Genomic DNA, 19,243 nt, shown 5'->3' with positions numbered 1-19,243 from the left:
GTGAGGAGTGTTTGTCAGAAGGGCTGATGCAGCAAAAAAGTTCACATTTTTGATACAATGTGAAGCACAAAGACACAAACCCATGCAAAGACATGCACACAACTTTGTCTTCCCATGTTTGTGGGGACCTGTCACAGAAATCATCCATTCCTTGGCCCCTTAAATTTAACATTAACCCCTAAAACAACTGTTTATAGTAGAGCGGGTTGCCAGATGTCAAACCCCGAGACACACACAAACACAAACACATTCTGATTCCAGAGAGTGGAGGTTGCTTGAGGGAAGCAATAAAATGTTTTGTGGCCAGAACTCATCTGTCACTGCTTATTGCAGAACTGCTGTCTGACCAGTGCACACACACACACACACACACTAAATAACCCTATCGACCAGAGCAACACACAACAGAGTAGAACTGGTCCAAACGCAAACACACACACCCCTCAGCTGTGTATCTGCATGAGTGCACAGACACACACATGTTAAATCCCCCCCTCCCTAGGTTACATTAAGAGCAGTAATGATGCTGTGGCTGTACTTCCTTGTGCATCAGTGTGGATGCATGTATGTGTTGGACAGAACAGCTATTAACATAAAGAATGGTTTTATAGCACAAAACACTCCCCCGCTGTAAAAAGACTGGATGCCTAAAACCCACACACACACACACACAAACTCACTAATGACCCTTTTTGTAAAGCACACTGAATGTTCCCAGTACACAATAATAAACTCCTCATTTGTTATGTACTTAAGCCATTAAGGGGAGAGAGAGATCATAAGGGGGGGAAGGTTTACCACTGTAGAGGAGACTGAGCAGGAGAATCAGCATGATAGTTGAGGTAGATGGGTGAAACAATAACGCCATGAAGAGAAACTGGAGAAAACAGCCAGGAGGATAGAGACAGAGAGGATCAAAATGAAAGACTTCTCCTTTTCTTCTCAAGGCCAATAATAGTTTGTCGTCCACGCAATAACAGTGCCCCCTATTGGCAACCTGTGGACAACCATACAAATCTGCATGAGATACAGGTTTGGCTTCCCTGAGTGAATCAGTGCCTTATTTTAGATCAGAGTGGGTGTAGCAGGGGTGTGGGAGAGTTTGTTCTTTTGTCTCCACAAAAATCTACTTTCAAAGGAATCGGGTGGGTCACAACTTTTTCAGCCAAATTCTAAACCAAATATGAATATTTACATTTTAAAACAACCTCTTTTTTCATCCAACACAAGAAGTCAGTTTGAGATACTGTCCAGTAATAATCTCAGCAGGTGATGCTCATGTAGAAAGCTAAGGCTGGTACAAGTGGGTCCAGTAGGAGCTTATTGATTGTAAATTTCACCAGAGGCCATACGTCACTGTGCCATTACACAACCAGGTTGCCAAATGTGCACGTCCACCAAGCTGACTAGAAAGTAGTATGATAGGACCAGATCCACAGTCACAGCCATGGTGTCCACAAGATAAGTTCATAATGTGGAAGTGCCATCAACTATGACATTCACAGAACCCAAAACTGTGATCAGTGACCTAAAAAAGAAAAATTATACGTGCAGTCCTATTTGATCTCACAGGTGAGATCTTCAGTCAAGTCCTTGACACGTAATGGTTGACATCAAACATTATGCCATTTAATCCAAGGGTAAAATGTGAATGAAGGGACAAAGATGATTACATGTCTAATTAGATGCAGCCTGTCATCTAATGATAGTCATTTAATAAATCAGGCCCTGAATTAGTGTTATTAAAAATATATTTTAAAAGATGAAATTAATAAATCAAACTTAATCTGTTCTCAATGTCTTTTGACCTCTGCATAACCAAATGAATGCTTAGCGGTGTATGCAATAAATCTTTTACATTAATGCATTTTATAATTGGTCAGGATGTAAAACTTATTAAAACTTGGAAGCCAACAGGATTCAAGGTATAAGCATCAGCGAAAACGAAGTAAATAGCAGCTGACAAAATCAAACATCTAGGCTACATTACAACTGCATAACATCCCCTGTAAGGCCGTTGTCAGACTAACTGCTAAATGGTTAATATTACATGCTCTTAGTTAATATTTTTACCATCAAACTGTGACAATTTATGTTATGTGAAAACCTCATTTTATCCTTATCTTCTTCTACCTGTAGAGCTGTTTCCCTCTTGTTTCCTCTCCAACACTCTCCTCGTCCCTTTGTTCTCTTTAATACACTCTTCGCTGTTCGCTCTTCATCTCTCTCAAACTGGAGTGGAATTCCCACTGGAATCCTGAACTGCATTTAATCAGCAGTTTTCCACTTTTCCCAGCTTCAAATCCAATCCCATGCTGACACACACATGCCCACACATCAATATTTCACCTCACACTGGACACAGTCTCACATCACCTTCAGAACTGTGCTAAACATGCAAATAACTCCGCACGCAAAAAAACGTTTGTGTGTTAAACAAGACCCGACCAGGAGTTGACAGCCATGCCAGGAGCTCTGAAAGGCTGTAGTGCTCATGGTGCGATCCCACGTTTGTGTTTTATCTGCTAACACGAAGGTGATGTGAATAAAAGTGGTGGCAGTTTATAAAGTTGTATTTAAAATGCTTTAGAGATAATGATAATGCGCTGTTATTATTTTGGTGTTTAATCATAAATCAGTGCTGTACAAAGGCCTGATGGTCACGTCTGTTGAAAACCAAGGGATCACTGAAGTTATTACCTCTGAGTAATGGTCAAAATTATTGGCCTCCATGAATTTTAAAAAGATAGCTTAGTAAATTGTAAAATGGCTATACACACAACTGTTAGCATCCTTTTTATGAATTAAAATGTGTTCTTTAAATGCATAAAAACAATAAGTAGGGCTCCATGGATAAAACAAAGAGGACACCACTGCTGAATGAGAGGCAGAAAAAGGAAAGACAAATGTTAGCAATAATGCCCATAGTTAAGCACAGTCTCTCTGGGGTAATGCTCCAAAGACAGATGAAACCAAAGCATAGCTCTCTGGGAATCCAGAGCAGTTTGTGTATTGGCAACAAAATGAAACCCACAAGGAAAAGAACAGCCTACCTGGGGGCTGCTTTATTGCCTGTGCTGTGCGAGGTACTAAATATTTCAAAGGATTCATGAAGTCGGAAGATTACCAAGACCTTTTAGAGTTAGCCATTGTCAGGGAAGGGTTTGAAGCCAGTTTTGTGTGTTTCAGCAGCGTAACAACCTGAAGTACATCCTGCTGCTCAAAAGAAGAGGGCAGATTCTACTCTCCAGCTGAAGTTAACCTGATTGTTCACATCTTTGGACTGTGAATTCAGAGTCAGGCAGAATGAATATGAAAACTCCACACAGAAAGGCTCCGGGACCAGAATTTGACCCCAGTGGTAAATACTTCAGTGGTTACATGCATGTACATAAGAAATGAGTGTCAATATTTTAGCCATGACCATGAAGTTTGTGATTAAGTCTGGATCAAAACAGTGGACGGACTGACTGAGAATCTCATCACGAGAGAGAGTATTTTGTATATTTTACTTTGTACAACTTTTTGGACCGCTAAATCTAAGAACTGACTGTGAAGTGAGTTGAAAATACAGTTTCGGACACAGAAAAAAAAGGTCAGTTTAGAAAAGCAGTTGGTCTATTAGTGTCATTTCATGCCATGTAGTTTATGGGTGAGTAGTGCTCATCTGCAACTTTGTTTTAAAACAATAACTCTTAGCTTGTTTGCCTGGCTGCTTTCAATTACTGCTCCCAGATACACAATCATCATGATGGGACAAACAAAACACGCACACACTTGTTGAATTTCAAAAAACCTTGGAGCCATAAAGACTCAAAGAAGATTCAAGCATCACATCATCGAGGCAGAGTGAAATCCAGACAAACATCCTAACACACAAAACAATTTGTGGTTTCATTTCCACTGAAGGCAGCTGGTGTGTTTTAAGAGAGTAAGACCTGGGGTTGTTCTGGGAATGCAAACACACACACATCCAATAGGGATCTAATCACAGATGCTAGCAAAATCTTAGACACATGTTGGGAACCATCCAAACACAGCGGGCGGACACTGCTTGTCTTTTTGTGTACCAGGAATACTGTCTGCTTGTTTTTTTTAGGGGTGCATGTGCCTATTTAATTCCATTTAGATGCATTTAGCCAACCTTTGCAATAAGATCCAGGGGTGTTTGGCAGGAAGATGGCAGTGCTGATGTCATTTCCTGTGCCAGGTCAGGAATTTCCTCTTGTAGGTACAGCTCTAACATGGAGGCCAGCTGAGAGAGACCCTGTTTCTTCTGCTCAGACATGGAATTCAGGTCTGTGAAATAAACATGGTAATAATAGTAAAAAAAAAAAAAAAAAAAGTCACTTGGCTCTGTGCACCTTTGAAAATGTACAAAAAAAGGAGGGGGTGGGGAACACAACTGAATAGTTCAGTGATTTATGACAGCAGAAATATTATGGTGAGGGAAGCCATTTCTACCACAGTGGTATTGGATTCAGACGAGGGACACACACATACATACACAGATGTACATCCACACTCACAGCGGTTATCTAATCACAGTTTGCAAAATCTTAGACTTACGTGATTCATGCTCCTCGAAGGTGTACAGTTCTTCACTTCTACCCTCAGATCGACTTAACTAGGAGGAAGAAGGTAGGTGGGCATTAGCAAATTATTACAATATACAATAATATGGATGTGCATTATCCTTTAGTGGAAGGAAACAAATAAATACTGCCCCTGCCCCCAAAAAACAAAAAACATTTTACAAGGTCTTCACACCCTTGTAGCAAAGTGCAGCACTTCACTAACAAAATGAAGGGGTATTACAACCTGTCCATCGATCTGTGAGGAGCAACAGAAACATACCAGGGTGAAGATGATTCTCGCAGCCAGACGCACTGAATCTGTGGGAACTCTGGGCAGCAGGCTCCGCAGACATTTACACTCTCTCTTATGGCCAGACCACGCTTGTTTCTGCAACACAAGAGCACTTTAGCAAACTGACACACACCCAAACATATTCATGCCTACTTTCTCAAACACACACAGTACCTGGCAAGTTGTGTTGCAGTAGCGCGCCGTTTTACACTGGGAACACCTCGACAAGGTTTCAGGTCTATAAACAGAAGGAGAGAAAAAAGGGTTTTGTCATTCTGCACAAACTGTCGGCTGATGTGCCACAGATCAGCCACTCCAGGATTAAAGGAAACATTAATTAAAGGCTCACTGGTTGAACTTAAATATGTTTAAAATATTTAAGTTCTACTTATACAGTGAATGAATCAGATATTTATAAAAATCAATAAAATGTCTGAGTTTCATTACTGTTGCCCCATTTTTGTGTTTGAAGCTGCTGCACATATTTAACTTTTCCCACTCATAGCGCAGCAGCTGCAGTACCAACACTCCCACATGTCCAGAAGTATTTATTCCTTTCCAGTCACTGTCTTGACCTTTTCCCCATCAACAAGCTTGTCTTATCCTTTTCTCTTTGCTATATTGAGCTCGCTATGTGGATCTGTTGCCCAGTTTTATCCATCTACTCGTCTTCTTTTTGGTCGTTATCTAAGAGCAATATATCAGCTCCACCACCCTCACTATCATAGCCTGTTTTTGTACGCCACCCGCTGCAGGTGTGTGAGTGCCCATTTGTGTCCACTAGGGGTGTGCCAAAGAAACTACAATAATGGAGGAAAGAGATTCAACCGGCCCCGTCCTCATTGATTTGGACTCATTTTGGTTTTTACCTAACCCTCTTGCCTCTGGTCTAGTCTAGTCTATACTCTCTACAGAGGTCCCATCTCTGGTCTAGTCGCTACTCTCTGCAGAGGTCTGGTCAGGTCTCTGGTCTACTCTGTTCCGGTCCGGTCTAGGACCTGGGAGGGGGAGAACACCCTTCCTTTCTGTATCCCAGTCCATTACTCTGCAACACTTAACCAATTAACTTAGATTTGTTCAGGTGCCCACACCAGGAATCGAACCGCACCCTTCTTATTGCAGGGCAACAGCATTAACCACTGCGCCCACTGTGCCGCTCAGGTCACCAGGTACTTTTACATCAATTAGCCTTGACAATTTCAGGTGCCCACACCAGAAATTGGCCCACGCCCACTACACTCAAGTCATCACATTCATTCATTCATTCGTTTATTTATTCATGGGTAGGGGAGCATGCATTATTAGTGACCCCCCTCTGAGCATTTTCCTGATACATGCCTTTTTATAGAGCCCTATTTACCGAATGCCTGGGAAGACCGAGCTTGACATGAGATTCACAGTGTGCAAGGTTTGCCAAATGAGGATTAAGCACTTCGGGAACCCACTATGCACTGCACTTTTTTTTTTTTTTTTAATAAAGAGACACTTTTATTATTGTTACTTAAGCAATATGTGATATTGCTTTTATGCAACAATCCCATCTAAGCAAGGATAAATGTGTCAAACTTAATAAATGTGAAAAAGACACTAATGTCTCCATGTGTCATTCTGTCTTGCCAAGCAGACTGGAGTAGATCATGAGGATCCTTTGCACACCTATAGAGTGAAGCAGAAATAATTATGAATCAAATTGTTTTTAATTGAAAATCGATTTTGAATCAAATCGGAGCCCCAAAAATTGTAATCGAATCAAATCGTGAGATAGGAAAAGATTCCCACCCCTAGTGTCCACTTATGGTGTTTTGTGTTTTTGTGCGCACACATGCTGCCTTTGAGGTCTGATGTGTTTTTCAGTGACACCACTGTTCTCTCTTGTTTGACTGTCAGTCTGATGATATGCCAAGAGTCCGTCAGCCAATTACCAGTAAAAGGTACACAACTTTGAGACACACACATCCACACATGAAAAACAAAACCAAAAACTCTGGAAAAATAAAATGTATTTTATGGTCTTGTTCTTTAATGTAAAAGGTGCATCTGTTCCACAGCTGAGAGGATGTCCCCTCTGCAAAGAACTTTAATTCATACTCTTTAGATCATTTTAATGTATGAATGTCTTTATGTTTATGAAACCTTTCTAAAGCCAAAAAAAAAAAATAAAAATATTTGTCTGATGTCATCCTAGTGATAAATCAGCAGGCTGATTCTCGTTGTATGGGCAGAGCCAGTGGGAAAAACATTAATGTGTAGTTAGTCAATACAAAAGCAGTTACAGAAGCCAGAAACCTTTTTTGGCTAACGACCGTCATATGATCATCAACATGTCTTTTCCTAACGTTCTGCCAGGGGAAGAGCCATAGTCTTTAATTTATTACTGTACAGAAAGTACTCAAGGTTTTCTGCAGCTACCACAATTCAACGATTTGAGACATCAAGTATAAAGGCACCAAAGTCAGTCATTGCAGTATCCATAATTCTTAGACGCACTTTCATTCAAGAGGTTTCTCGCTCTTCATAATCATATTTTAATGTAAGACGGGAATAAAAAAATGAAACATGCCGATCTGGCCACAATGAAAACAAACCAGGCTTATTGCAATTTTATGGTCTGCACCTTAGACCGCCGGGTTTCAGGGATGCACCCACACAGCATTTCTGTCCATAACCTTGAATCTCACCTGAGATTTACAGTCTCATTTCATGCAGTAATTCTGGACCATGGCGAGGCACCTCTGCTAAGCACTCAGTCTCACAACCTTTAGTCTTACTAAACACAGTAATGTTGAAATTCTCTCCATCCCTAAAATGGTCAGACTGGCTGACTGAATACTTTCTGAGAGACACATAGATGCATCTATCTTCAAACAACAACTGTCGAGCCAGACCTCTCAGTGTCTTCATTTCAAGATGACGTGTGAAAAGACTTCTCTGTAGCACTAGTGTCAATCTAACGCTGGAGCAAAGGAAGAGCAGAGTGGAGTCATGTGCAGCCTGAGGCCGGTTGGTACAGTGAGTGTCTCAATGTGTTCATCGCTTCATGGTAAAAAAAAAAAAAAAAAAAGACAAAATATCGCTAATTAAATGTGACAATGGGTAGCATTATGAGCTCACACGTTGAAAATGAGGTAAGGAGAACACGTTATGATGGATGTAAATACATTAGCCCAGGGATTATTGCACTGAGTGTGTGACATTTGATTAGATTGAACCTACTTATGAAAGCGCCGGATGATGTTATAAAGAACCTTGCAGGCAAAAACAGACATAATATGAATAACACACGGCGTGGGTCCGACAGAAGGCTGGGGGCTACCAAAATAAGCGACAAATGTGTGTTTTCTCTGACCGACCATAAGTGTGTGGCTAGACTGGTCTGTTGTTTTTGGCTCGAGGCCTCTGCAGGTTTTCAGAACACACTCTTCTTTTCTGTTCTCTCCTCCTCACCATCTTGGTTTAGTAACTATTTTTACAAAATGTACAATTTTCCTTTCCAATCGTCTCTCCAACTTGCTCACCCCCAACCCAAAATCATGCCACCACATCGTATTTGCGATGACCTTTCCAGCCTGTTAACCTCTGGTGAATTTAGTGGTCTCACCCTGGGATGGTGGTTCATGAAAACACAGCTATTCTTGTCATGTTGAGACCAACCAGAAGTGGGGAAGCCACCCACAGTTAACAAAACACATGCCTGCAGTATAAGACAGGAGGCAATATGAACAGATAGGACCAGGCCAGACCTAAACACAGCCAGGTTCTGTGCAGCTTCAGCAGATCCACAGAGAACATAACTCAGATAATAAAGGTTTGGATATGTGACAAGTTAAGGACTGCTGGGAAGTCTATCCATCTTCCATGACCTCAGACAGGAAGGTTGATGGTGAACATAACCCCATTTTTCTTCTATATGTGTTCTTTGAAGCTTAACTTTGTGGGAAATTTCAGAGCTTCAACAATGTGGGAACCTGGACAGCAACTGTTCAAAATATGTTAAAAAATCGAATTCAATCACAAACATGGAATAATTATAGGATTTCTGGTAATTACTTACGATTCCCAGTCACTGTAGTGTGATTTTTAAAAAGTACAGACCTGTTTGTGAGGATCCATGCTGAGGTAATGAATAATTAAACAACAGAAAGCAGAGCAGGAAACAGCACAATAGAAAAAGAAAACAGAATATGTGATAAAAAAAATTCAAGGCAGAGTATTTTTAATTTCTGAAGGCCATTTAATGAGGAGGAAAATCAATTATCCTCAGATCTGAATACAGATACACATATTAGTGCTTAAAGCCATTCAGCAATCATATTCAAACCAAGTGAAGACTGTGCACATCACACATCATTGTGTATATACATGCTTTTTTGTTATTGTGTCTTACCCCAAAGTAAGCTTTCTACATTTTATTTTTATTTCTTTGGCCATAAATCTCCAAATCACTTCTGTCTGGTCTAAACACACCATTTGATCAGAAAGTTATCTCTTCCAGCAAAATACAGAACATTTGCAATTATATTAGATTACATTTCAAAAACAGTTCTCACAGATAAAGATGAGAAAATCTGACGATGTATGCTATGAGATGATGGAAGTTTTTTAAAGTTTTTTGGGAGAGGCATTGTTGCAAATCGACAGGCAGGACGATTACATGGCAATACTGAGTTTTTTTCCAGTTTCTCAAGCAGAGTTGGAGGACATTTGATGTAGCCAGAACAACATCAAAAATAGAATATAAAACTGTCAGAATTCATCACAATCAAATATGAACGCAGCCACTCAGAGACTCAGAGAAGAGTGAAAGAGGTAAGATGTGCATCTGAAAGAATCAGTTGATACTGTACGCTGTGTGTAGTGACGGAGCCAAATTAATGCACAGTTTCACCACAGCAACTGTTGTTATGGTGACCACCTCCAGACTAATAAGCTTTCAGCATTAACAGGATACTCACTCAAACACAAGTGTATAAATGTTGATCCATATATTCCTGCAGGACAGAAGAGGTTTTATCCTGCTGGACATTACTGACCATTTCCTCGTTTCTAGTCACAAAACTGCAGCACAAAGAAAGGTCTGATTTGATGCTGGCTGAAATATCTAAGCAGAGCTCGATATGAACCACAACAAAAACATTTCTTTTTATAGCATCGTTCTGTGCTCAACAGTTCAACCAAGTGCTACTTCAGCCTTCCGCCTTCTGTCTGTCATTCGGGATCATTTGATTCAGTGAGAAACGAACACCCACACATACATTTCACACATTATTTCATGATTCAAATACACGGAGATGACTCCGGTCTGGCCTCTAGGCAATATCCAACAAAAACTCATGATCATTGTGCTACATTCAGTAAGTACACAAGGCGTACATACAGCAAATACAGGATGATACACTTGGTCCAAATATAGGAGTGGGCAATAACGAACAACAACCTGGAAAAGACAGCATAAAAAAAAATAAACTTCCTCAGTTCGTTAGTGTGAGACAGAAACAGACATTACATATCTTCATTCAGACATTATGATTCCCCTCAGGAAACACATCTGTCTTATTTTCAGCCATCCTGTTATGTTTCCCCTCTTTCTTTCTTCCTGTCTTTTGTCCCTCCTTTATTTTTTGTGAAGTAAGAGTGTTGCGGGTGGCAGGCCCATGCTTGGACTGCTCTGTCGGCACAGTAGGAAAACTCATGAATAACATTAGATGGGTTTCATTAGGAACATGAAGAAGGATGAATTAAAAACAGACATTTTCTCAGCAGCCCCCTCCTCTTCCTCCCAGTATCATATTCTCTTAATTTGTACTTTCTTCTATTTCCCCCTCTTACATTTTCATCAGGTCATTCATCCGAGTTTGTCTGTCAATCAACCGTTTAGGTTTGTTTGTCTGGCAAAAAAATGCCAAACATCCACCCACAAAATAGCTGGCAGATATTTTCTGCTTTTCTTTCGAATGTAATATAATTTTAAAAATATTATTTTTGCGGGGGAGGTTGTTTTGACAGATTAAAATGAAGAGGCAACCTTGGGTTCTGGGAAAATTTAATGGGCTTTTTTGACATTTAATTGACTAACACACACAAAAAAAAAAAGATCCACATATCAAATACCAAATGTTACAGCTATAATAAAATTCACTGTATTTTTCTAAAAGTTCATGAGTTAAAGTCAAAAGATATAGTGGCTTGTATGTTCAAACTATAAAGCATCAGTAATTTTGTAGAACATCTTTCATTCACCTGGTTGTCACAGGAAAAAGGAAAGTGGATTTCACTGTCACTCAACAGTAGGTGTGGCTGAAATACTGTGGTTTTCTACGTTGATATGCAAGAGCATAGATATATGTTCTCGTGTGCATATCTGGAGTCAATATTGTGAAGTCTATGTTATTAGACACCTAATTAGGCCTACCTCAGCATGTCTCTGTTGGTCTATGTGCATAGCATGGTAATTAATTTCCCGTGAGTACAAGCTGCGGCACTGTGGTGACGAGTTAGTTCTGTGTTTATGTGTGTGTGTACGCTTGTGTTTGTTAATGATTACTGGGGTCTTCTTTACTGGGGTGTCCGGTCGTGCCTGAGTGAATTTTCTCATTTCCAGGCTGAGTGGCCAGCGCAGCATGGTTGTTTACTACATGACAGGTAGTGGTGTGGGAGTATGTCTATGTAAATGAAATTACTGACTAATGTTAACAAACAAGATTTTTGATGCACAAACACTCACAATCTCATAAGTTTGTTAAGTTTTGAAGGACTGTTAGGACAGCTAGACTTCATATTTCGCAGTTTATATGAAAATCTGTGCTTGCCCGCCTAGAGTCACTTTCACAGTTCACAGTCACAGTTTCCATCTCCTGCAGCCTTTGTTGATGGTGAAAAACAGTTACTGTTTCAAAACCATTTGACAAATTAGCTCTTCTTCATGTAACCGAGACCATTTCGGCAAAAACAAGGGAAAGTAAACGTCGTCACCACGCCTGCCGCTCTGCCTTTCAAAGCCAATGTGAGAGACTGTGAACAAACTGAGTGAGCAGCACTACTGCTATCTAGTGTTGCATTCATGCTACAACAGCAGAGACTACACGGAACTGGACTGCTCTGCACACCACAGGCGTCCACAGCTCAGCTGCAACAACACATCAACACATGGGTTTAGTGTAGCTCGGTGACTGGCATGTAAAGCATTGCTGCTAGTGGGTGTGTGTGACAGAGAGAAAACAGCTGTGCTGCATATCAAGCGAGCCCAGATCCCTTGCTGAGTCCTTAATGGTTGTTTTGAGGATGATTCATTGACACCTGAGGGAACTCATATGGGTCTAGTCTCCTCACGGTTTTATTATGATGATGATGCTGAGGTGTGCGCACGCACGCACGCACACGCACACGCACACACACACACACACACACACACACACACACACACACACACACACACACACACACACACACACACACAACAGGCCTAGAGGAACACTAACTCATGTTTTTGTAATGTTTAAAGAGCAGTTCGGAAAGTACCTATTTCTCCTGTGTGTTAAGTTTATTACCAAAGAAATTATCTAATTTTGCTTTAAAGATTAATATTCCATTGATATCAATTGATTAAGATCAGGATGACAGCAAAGGCCAAAATTTGAAAAGCATATTGCAACAAAAGGCAAAACCAGAAGACAAAGAAGAAAGTTGTTAAACCAGATTTTAGAAATCTGGCGACTGACATTGTATTGTAATATTGCAGCCCTTCAGTGCAGGGTCTTGAACAGGATGACAGTCATTTTTAAAGCTAATATTACACATTTAGTGTAAAAAGAATAAGCCAAGAGAAATATGAGCAGATGTAGAGTGCAAATTTGATTGAAATATACAAGTAAAAGGGGACTTAACACTCTAAGTGAGCTCGCTAATGGCACAAATAGCTTTCTGGGTGGATGGATCTGAACTTTGCTGTATTTCTGGGATAAAAGAAGCATGAGCTGAGCTTGCTTTTCATGCGCTGATTAATATGCAAACAAGAACCCTCAAAAATCCCAAGCCCAGTGAATTTTAAAGAATGTCTGGACTGACATCAAGCTCTCTGTATTGTGACTATTAACTGAAGTACAAAATCTCATCCACGCTCACTGACAACATTGATTTGCTGAATGAGTAAATGAAAGAAACGCTATCTCAGATACCATTCAGAAAATGAATTCAGTCCAGATAAAAGATCACATTAAGTTTTCTTTATTTTGTATTTTTAACCTTTTGCATAAAGGTCTGAGAGCTACATTAACATTCATAAGTAACAGATGCACTGTCTAAGATCAGTGGAATAATGGGAATCTACAGGGAACCTTTTTAAATTTTCACACACACGCGCACACACAATGGAAATACACAGTGGCCTTCATTAATTTTGTTGCACTATGCCTAACCAGCCCAGAAAGATTAAATGTTCAATCTCGTGAGGAATAACATAAAATTCAAGGTCCTCACAAACAGAGCTAAAAATGATAAGCCCAGATGTTTTGCTTGATGAATACCAAACAAGGGAGTCACGTTCCCACTTTACAGCAAATTACTTGGTTTGCAAATGATACAGCTCTGTGTGTGCATGTGTGTGTGTGGCCAAAACCAAAATTTGGGTAGACACCTGGGTATCTCACTGCAGGAGACAGAGACAACTGGAAGGAGATGGGGAACCGAGGGGAGGGGACAAACTAAGTGGCATGAAGCAGGAGCAGAGACAGGAAAAGCAGGTGGGACAAAAAATGTACATGAATGATGAGGGATGAGGAGAAGGAAGGAAGAAGGGGAGAGAGAGCAGATGGGAAGAAAACTGTGGATGGAAGACAGATGTCAGAAGTAGCAGATGTGGGGACAAATCCAGAGGAGGGAACCAGTGAAAGGAGGAGAAGTGCTGACTTGTCTCACTCTTGTCTTCTCCTCCTCCAGTGAAACTGCATCTGATGTAGAAATCTGCACAGATACCTCTGGATCCTTACAAGAGTGTGCATGGGTGTCAGTGCAGTTCTCTAAAGTTGTGTTCAGAGCGAATGTGAAACAAAAACAAGACAAGGACACTGTGGTCCAAAGATGGGTCCTCATGTGTTTAAAATGTCTCCAAGTAAGATAAGACGATGAACTATGTTTCTCTGCTGTCTCCTGTGAGTCAGTGATTCATGTTGTCAGCAGAGTAGTCCCATTAATTAACTTGTTTATAGCTGATTCATTATTAATGTTGCAAAAGATGGCAGTGAGAAGAAAAATAGTGCCACTCATTTCTCTTAACTGCCACAAAAAGCTCGTCTCCAATGTTAAAGTAGAGCTCAATCATCAGAGCGTCTGTCAGGCCTTGCTTTTGTGCCATCTGGCATGACAAACTGAGTAACAAGGACACACTTTTTATAGTTCCACTTCACCACAGATGATGAACTGTGAGGTTTACAAGTAAAACACAAAGATGCGATAAAAGTTGGGTGTGCTGTTCAGCATGACTGTAAATGGACAGAGGCTGTGAATAATGTTCCTTATGATTGTTGCTAAGGTACTATAAGGAGAAAAATTACATTAGTAATAAAATTGAGTATTTCTAAAAATAAAAAAAAAAAAATCATAAATAAATAAAGCATGAACATGCAAAAATTTAAATGCAAAGCTTGTACCTTATTAAAATGCAGAGACTGGAGGGAAAATAGAACGCACTGCAGTTCCTGGTGAGTTCTGACATCAGTCACAAACGCTTCAAACATTGTCACCTGCAGGTAATGTTTGTTAAGTCAGTTCATTGGCTGTTTGTGAGAATTAACATACAGTCCATCCGTCAAATGTTTGTGAATAACTCAGTCCAAAGATTCACTTGATATTTTGTCTTTACTGCTCAATACTGTTTAAATGACAAGGACCCCCTAGAAATTAATTTATACATCATTCACACAAAAGTTTGTGGCTATAAATAAGAGAAAAGTTTTAGTGCTTTGTTGTTGTTTGTGTACCAGTTTTTGTGTATATATATTTGTGTGTATGTACATGTTGTGTGGTCCAAAGAGACAATGAGTGAGAGATTGGTGTCAAATATAAAAACTTCATCTGACAGATAATGTTGCTCTGGCCTCACTTGTCTAATGTGCATACACAGACAAAATACACACACACACACACACACACAAACGACCTGACAGCAGAGAGACACATCCAAGTTCCTCTTTGGTCTGTCAAAAACAGAGAAAACCCATCAAAGCATCACAGTATTTGATGCGTTATCTCACCAACAGAGACTGTGAATCAGCTCTCTATCTTCCTACAGAACTTTTTCTTCAAGCATTTATAAGTAGCTGTGCCAGACTCTGTGTCTCTCAGATTGTTCATTTCAAACATTACCGTTAGGAAGGTAATCAGTGAGTGTCATCAGAAGTGTGCAAACATGTTTGGACTAGTTTCCCTTGTCAGGCAGTGTCTTCCTTATTTTGTTCTGCGGCACACCAGTTTTTAATTGACAGTGGTGAGGCAATGATATTGTTCTCTCTCAAACCTGATATGAAACATCCATCCATTATCTACACTGCTTACCCGTCAGGTGACTTCAGACACAACCGACTTGTTAAGTCCACAGACAGTATCAAAGCGTTAACTTCAAAAGACTTGAATATCACAAAGTTCTCCAAAGGCACAAGACATCCAATGAAAATAGTTTAGCAGTGATCAAATACTGCAAGGATTTCCACTCAATCATTGAGCAAAATATTGTGGCCACGCTTCTAATGCTGTTATACCTTGTATTCGTGTCATTCGAAATTACAAACAATTCCAACTGTCTGTAAAATGTTTTCCCTTTCAGTATTTCTTTGTTCCTCCTGCTACCCTTTCTCTCCCTCTCCTTGCTCTCTGTGTGTCTGAGAACCTCTGTAGTCGATCATTTGTTGACCTCTGGCAATTCAATCCTGCTGAGGTGTGTGTGTGTGTGTGTGTGTGTGTGTGTGTGTGTGTGTGCGCGTACCCACCGTTTATCACTCATTACTTACATATAGCCTTCTAGGCCTGTAATTAACTTCAGCTTTGATACCCCCACCTGCTCATTTCCTGAACACAGAGAAACACTCATTCAAACATAAAGTATATCTCTCGGTTGTGAGATGGTCACACAAATTACACACACTCTCACCAACACATAGACAAGCACACATGCATGCGCGCACACACACAAACACACACACACACACACACACACAAATGACTCAAAACTCAGTCATGCTGTGATGCTAATTATTTTTTAGTGAAAACACACTTCATATCTCTGAGACTAATCTCTGCCTTCAGGTGGACGTGTGTTTGTGTACCAACCATGGATCATACAACTGTTTTTGCGACACCGATACAACTTTCACACTTCTTAGTGATATTAAATCAATAAAAGATAAGCAGAAGACATTCAGACACTCAGGTGTATGAGTATCGGCCACAAGCAAAGCAGATGTCACTCTGACAGTAATTCAATAATCCAAAAGCATCGTGATACTGCCGACATGGCCTCCATTTTCTTCTGCACACATCTCTATTTGCCCCGAGCTCAAAGAAAATAATGGAATTCAGTGACAGCACAAACTCTCTAATTTGTTATTGATTTCTCTTCTTATAACGCAATTTTCTTATTTAAGAGGGTGAATGTGTTTTGTGATATATTAAATAAATGTCAAGGCACATTATTAAGGCTTGTAGCCGGAAGTTCAGATTGATGTGTGTGTGTGAGATGTCTTTTCACCTGTATGTGTACAATTCAATGTTCTTTTACACAACATGATGATATTGGCAATACAAGCACATGAACATTTGTCAGTTCCGGTGTTCACCATGTTTGCCAATTCAGTTTGCCATTTGTCAGGAAGCAAAATACAACTGAAGCTGATGACAAATCAATTCAACAGCTACTCAGTCTCCATGTTAGTCCTCATATCGTGCTGCCTTGGGGGGATGTGGGAGTTACTTTCATGAATCAAATCCCAGAGCAAAGAGCATTTTGAATTCTGGGAATGACTATAATATGTTCATCTTTCCTCAGATTCAGTTTTATATGACTGAGTCATGTGAGGGGAGCAGCTGCTGAAATAAATTAAAATTGCATAAAATAAATAATACTGTCCTGCTGTACATCTACGTAGCAGCAGTAGAAACAGCAGATTTATATGCCTACAAGGCATTTGTTAACTAATCTTTGGATGAAATGACTGAGTTCACACCCCAGTAAGTTAGACAGGAAGCCCACAACAGCACTATCACAGCACTGCAGCAGTCCTCCACTTCTGTCTATGAAGCGATTGGAAGAGAGATGTCTCTGTGACATGGACTGATAAGGGTTGAGTATTATTCATTTCCTTGTCAGCGGATAAGTGGGTGTTTAGAGCAGACTCTTGGCAAACTCATCAATGTCTGTGAATGCTGTCTAATATCTACAACCTGGTGGTTTCGATTGAAGAAGCATGCTGTTTTCCAGTAATGTAACCCAATAAGGGGCTCAGTCGCAGAGCAGCCAGAATAGACCTGACTGTGCCAAATGAGACAAGTGTGTTCATGTGAGCTTGTTTTTCTTTGCTCTCTGGCACACAACCTGCTCCAACATATACTGTATGTGCACAACAGAGCATGTAAATACGGATGCAGCAAATATAAAACAGCATAATCCATCCTCACATAACATAAGCAAAAGCTTTTCACAAAGTCATAAAATCATAAATAGATCAAACATCTGCTCCAGTCAAATTTGTATACAATATATAAAACCACGATTAGCTGAGCTAATTCATTAAAGGTGTGCAGTTATAAAGTTATAAACCAAAGAAAAACAAATACATACAAGTACACACACACACACACACATACACACACACACAAATACACCTGGCAGTACATATTTCCTTCTCTCTGTCAAACACAGTCTATTTGCCAAATCTTCAAAATCCTCTGCATCCCAGGAAAACGCATTTTCCCCACCAAAGCAAAGATACTACCAGGTACCCCATCACACTGGCCTGTATGTGTCTTGACTACCGAGCTCAGGTTTTTGTTTTTTTTTTTCTCCACAAGGAACACCAGACAGCACAAAATCATGCAGTGCAAGAAGTAAAAGGATAATCCTCTCCCCTGAAATAAGGAGATTTGACAGAGAGAGCTGTTACTGCTCTGATATAGCTTACCTTCATTTAGCGAGGAAATGAAAACTACTCATAACAAGATATATCTTTCTTCTGTCTTTTCTGCATTTACTAATCTTATTTATCATGTTTTGCCAAGCCTCAAAAAAAAAATTATAATAATAATGAAATGGAAATACATACCCTTCAACTGTAATATTATATTAAAAGTACTAAAACTCGAGTTTGACATAAGGCTTCACAATTGGGTTATTTGGGTAAAGAAAAACAACAACAACAACAACAACAGAGGCCTGAATAATCTGAGATTTAGTTTTAAATAGTTCTGGATAATTTCAGGTGCCCAACAACAACAGCCAAACAGGAAAGGTGGTTGGTTTTGGTTTGCATCTACTATTTCTACATAAATATCTAGAAAAAGCAGACTCCTTCTGTAAAGTCATTCACAGTCTTCTTTGTGAGGTTTGAAAGTCTGGAGTTTTCTCAAATGGACGATTTCCAGCTTCAAGCACAAATATCTGCTTAGCTACAGCTCAGAAAGCAGGAAAGAGCCACAGTGCCATCCAGAGGCACCGACTGGCCCTGCGACGCCACCAGAGGGGCCAAAAAGTCAGAGGTGTCGGTGTGTCTCACCGGGTGAAGCAGCGGTGACAGACCCGTCCGGACAGTCGGTTGGACACGCAGCTGGCCAGCGGCTCGGCCGAGTGGAGCAGCTGGCCCCTCCGGATGCCGCCGGCCGCCCGAAGACCGTTCCCCTTTCCCGGACTGACGAAGCGCTCCAGAGTCGGCGCCATGGCCCGCTTTTCCCTCCACGCGCGCCCAAAACTGTTTACATCCGGAATGGACGCAACGGCTGCGTCATGACGTCACACGTACGGAAATCGGTCGCCGACGTTCCATTTGATCCGCAACGACTTTTACATAAAATAAGCACAGAGATAGTCAGTACGATCTATCTATCCGTATATATATATACATATATATATATATATATATAGTTTTAGGACATTTATTATTTCTGCTAATATTACAGGGGGTATATTTGTAGTTTTATCGGTCTTTGTGTTTATTAGAGAGCTTCACAGCTAACCTTTATTATATTACCTTCATTATTATCCAGTGTATAGAGAAGAGGGCAACCGCACTGTATATATAGTACATTGATAGATTTTTATCATTATTTGTGACATTTTTGTCCAGGTAAAATGTAATATCATGCCTGGGACAGATGCTGATTTCTGATGGCAATACCT

General features: G+C 40.3%; 1 protein-coding gene across 2 annotated transcripts in view; it reads right to left on the bottom strand.

The window, feature by feature from the left end:
* smyd3 (SET and MYND domain containing 3) overlaps positions 1 to 18,818 on the bottom strand; it is a 54,847-nt gene extending 36,029 nt beyond the window's left edge. For both annotated transcript variants that reach the window (XM_029497960.1, XM_029497961.1), the window contains exons 1-5: positions 18,624 to 18,818; positions 5,044 to 5,107; positions 4,858 to 4,965; positions 4,570 to 4,627; positions 4,145 to 4,299 (exon numbers count right to left, since the gene is read on the bottom strand). In XM_029497960.1, the coding sequence (XP_029353820.1) occupies positions 4,145 to 4,299; positions 4,570 to 4,627; positions 4,858 to 4,965; positions 5,044 to 5,107; positions 18,624 to 18,784 (546 nt within the window). In that variant the 5' untranslated portion in view covers positions 18,785 to 18,818. The remainder of the gene's footprint in view (positions 1 to 4,144; positions 4,300 to 4,569; positions 4,628 to 4,857; positions 4,966 to 5,043; positions 5,108 to 18,623) is intronic.
* Positions 18,819 to 19,243: the final 425 nt, after the last annotated feature.

This window comes from Echeneis naucrates, chromosome 3, assembly GCF_900963305.1.
Source record: "Echeneis naucrates chromosome 3, fEcheNa1.1, whole genome shotgun sequence".
NCBI classification, from domain to species: Eukaryota; Metazoa; Chordata; class Actinopteri; order Carangiformes; family Echeneidae; genus Echeneis; species Echeneis naucrates.
This window is presented reverse-complemented; position numbering and strand designations above follow the sequence as displayed.